The following is a 3,853-nucleotide window of genomic DNA, read 5'->3' as shown; positions in this document are numbered from 1 at the left end:
GAAGTTCGCACCACCACCTCCAACTGAGAGCTTAGGCTTCGTCCCGGATTTAGAATCCCTACTGCAAGGCCTTCCGAATAGGACTAAAGAATACTACAGATGGATGGCAGTAAACAAGATTTTAAGTGCTAAAACCACGCTGGACTCAAAGCGATTACAAACGAAAGTAACACGAGCCAGAAGGTGGATGAAGAACAATGGGATCACACTCGTCAGGGCCGACAAGGCAAAAACTATGGTACTGATGAAACAGCATATTTATAACAAGTTATTAATGGAGTACATCAATCCTACCCAGTGTGAAAAGGTAGATACTAACACAGTAGAAAAGCTACATGCAAGGCTGAAGAGGTTCTCCAACACTAAATTGGCTAAGAGGTTGGCAATTAAGAACATTGTAATGGACTCACCTGACACACCCAGGCTATTCGGTTTCGCCAAAACACATAAACAAGACCAACAGATTTGCCCGGTAGTTGATAAAGTAAGAGCACCAACACATAAATTAGAGGAATTCACGCACCGTCTGATCGCTCCACACTTAGAAGACTACCAGTTCACCGTAACCAATAGTCAATGCCTCATAGAGCTCCTAAAGCAGATTGACACCCCGCCGCAATTTATTACGGTGCTCGACTTTAAGTCATTATATCCGTCGTTCCTTCTACCACCAGCATTTTGTGCCATCCGAGATCTACTATTTAAAATAGTCGCTGATGCTAACCTCTACCAGCAAATATTAGAGATGGCCCACCTGCTATGCTACAACTCATTCTTTCAATTTAGAGGTACGGTCTACAAACAAGGAAGGGGTGTACCAATGGGGAGCCCGGTAGCAGGAGATTTGTGCGAGCTGGTAATATGGCAACTCGAAGAGAAAATCCTTCCTAACCACCTCCACAACATACAGCTCTATAAGAGATACGTGGATGACATACTCATCTTGTGGAAGAGCAAGCCGGACATAGCGGCATTCGTCGACTCATTTAATAACAACAGCTACGGCGTAACTCTGGGCCTGGAACAGGCGAATGACACGCATGTTCATTTTCTTGATGTTAGTATCATGGTTGAAGGAACCTCCATCCTCACAGAAGTGTACAGGAAACCGCTTGCAGACCAATTGTACATCCCCATAGGCTCTTGTGACCCCATACTGTACAAACTAGCAGCATTCAACACCTTAGTCAAACGGGCGTACACCCATTCCTCAACAAGACACGCTCTGCAAAAAGAGATTAACACGTTACGCAGTATTGCTCAAAGCCATGGGTACTACAACCTTATAAGTAAATTAACCAAAAAATGGAGGAATTACCAACTGTCAACGCAAACCAACCAGCATGAGCAAGTAACAACAGAGCATAAAGACAACATTCCGCTCACCTACAATCCGTATTTAAGGAAGCTATATTTGGAGGTTGCCAAGAAGAAACAAGTCAGCATCACCTATAAAAGATGCCCGAATATATATCAGCTGCTACGGAATGCCAAAGATCCCCCCAACCAAGACAAGCTACCTAGAGTGTATGCCATCCCGCTGAAAGACCACAGGTGTGACGAAGACTTATGGTACATCGGCTCCACTAAAAAATTGCTAGTAGCGAGAATTAAAGAGCATAAAGCAGACATCCGTCACCAAAGATGTACAACCGCTTTGGCACGTTACGCCACGGAACCGGATATTCAGCCAAGGTTTGACGAGGCCAGGATCATCCACACCACACCCCTTATACACCATTTGAGATGGATGGAGGCAGTACACATACACAAAACCGCCCGGGATAAAAAATGTATTAACAGCAAAGAGGAGTTATCGTTATCCGTCGCATGGCAAATGCTCATATATGACGGATGACATTACAGGAAAGTTTCCACTTCCGCCCATGCGCAGCGGTGACGACATCCGCACGAGTAACATTTCGAATCTTGCGCACGGCTCTTTCGAAAATCTGTTCCATCGAACGTTTTTTTATAAGTTGTCCGTTTTTTCACCTGATGAAGAACTTTTATGTTCGAAAATGTTTGTGAAAATCGTAATTATATGTGATAACGCACCGTTCTTGGTTTTTTGTGTGAGGTTATTGTTTATTTAGCGCGGTGTGTGATTGATGAGTAGAGTCCCTATTCTCCAGGGAGGGATTATCATTAATGTTCTCGTCCAGATGCTTATAAAAAGAGTCCCAATCCGCCCCATTAGAATTGTAGATCTTGTTGAAGTTCCTGGGCTTGTGTCTGGAGGCACAGTATAACTTGTAGACAATGGAATTATGATCCGAGAGGCTGTCTTCTTCTAGCACTCTCCAGCTATGTAGGTGCGGAATGAGGTTGGCTGAGAGACAAGTGATGTCAATCCATGATGAACCGTTCGGCCCAACAAAGGTAGGTAGGGAATTGGGATCATTAGCAATGATCAGGTTATTGCTAGCCAGGCACTCCTCCACTGCCTTTCCCCTGGTATCCAACTGCTTAGCCCCCCACGCGGGGGAGTGGGCATTGACATCCCCAGCCAAGATAATAGAGCAGTTTCTAAAGTTATCAAGAATGTCTTGTATGCTCTGCAGCTCCTGATGTATGTCAGTCCCTCCCGGTATGTACTGACAGATAATAATGAGGCTGCGACCATCAAGTTGGGTCTCGATACACCCTGTTTTCTGTGGTATACTGTTGGTGATGGAAGACGGAAACACTATTATTGGGTACAATAATCGCAGCCCAAGGAGTACTGTTAGTCTTGAATTACCAAATGCCTGTGAGGAACACAGGCCACCTTGCCCCCAATACAATAGGGCTCTTGAATTAACACTATGTCCCAGTTGTCCATGTCCACACTAAGGGAGGATGTGGCACTAATCGATCTTTGAAGGTTTATCTGCAGAAAATTAATATTTTTATAATCACTTTCCATAATCTGTTCTTGTCATAATTAAGTTTCTGATACGTTTAAACGATGGACAACATTTATCAAAAGCATTGTGTGAGCCATCCTTTTCCTTCTGCAGTTGACAGTTGTTCCACCTTTTTTATTTTTGCCTGGGCAGTCCCTAAACTTATGACTGCCAGCACACTGGCTACAGACCTCCTTGGGCTCTGAACAGAATTTGCTGACATGGCCAAACCCGCAGCATCTAAAGCACTGTATGATAGAAAAACGTTCCTCTACTGTGCATCTGGCCCATTTCAAGTTAACTTTTCTCAGCATGGTAAAAATTTTCAGAAGGCCGGGTGAGATGTCAGCAACCCAATTTACAAGGTTATTTTTGCCTCCACCAAAGGCAAAACGTAGCCCAAATTCCTCCATGAATTCATCTCTGCTTAACTGTCCCTGTATTTGCTCATTTTGCTCAAATATACAGTTTATTATCTCCTCTTTCTCCAAATAATTTGGGACCTGTCTAATACATATACAGTCAAACCTGTTTTTATGCGGGGATAGGGACCGCATTAAAAAAAACGCATTAAAAAAAATCTCACGAAACTTCACGAATGGCTGTAAATAATAGTTTTCGCGACACAATTAAAAAATATTTTTTTATGCGGTCAACAGGGACCGCATAAAAAAAGTCTCACATAGAGAATAACTCAAAACCGTACGAAATAGAATTTATTGACAACAGATGTCAGCACTTGACTGCATCGTCTGGTCTATCGTCTGTTTTACATATTTTTGTCCAGGTGGTGTTTTGTTGACTTAAAAAGTAAATTATTTCATTTTTCGCATATTCATGCAATAATATTACTATAATAAGTGCATTTATGCTATAATAAGTTTATTTAGCTATAATAAGTGAACGTAAGACATGACGAATCGCACGAGACTAGTCGCCAACTATACCGCACAAATTAAAAATTC

The 3,853-nt window shown here is 42.6% G+C and overlaps 1 protein-coding gene across 1 annotated transcript; it reads left to right on the top strand.

Moving 5' to 3' along the window:
- The first annotated feature begins 235 nt into the window (after positions 1 to 235).
- On the top strand, positions 236 to 1,858 carry LOC136981069 (uncharacterized). The gene has a single exon (XM_067277343.1). It carries the CDS (start codon positions 236 to 238, stop codon positions 1,856 to 1,858), a length of 1,623 nt encoding a protein of 540 aa, XP_067133444.1.
- Positions 1,859 to 3,853: the final 1,995 nt, after the last annotated feature.

Source organism: Centruroides vittatus, unplaced genomic scaffold (genome assembly GCF_030686945.1).
Source record: "Centruroides vittatus isolate TY-2023 unplaced genomic scaffold, ASM3068694v2 contig_742, whole genome shotgun sequence".
NCBI lineage: Eukaryota > Metazoa > Arthropoda > Arachnida > Scorpiones > Buthidae > Centruroides > Centruroides vittatus.
The sequence above is the reverse complement of the archived record's forward strand: the minus strand, read 5'-3'. Positions and strand labels throughout refer to the sequence as shown.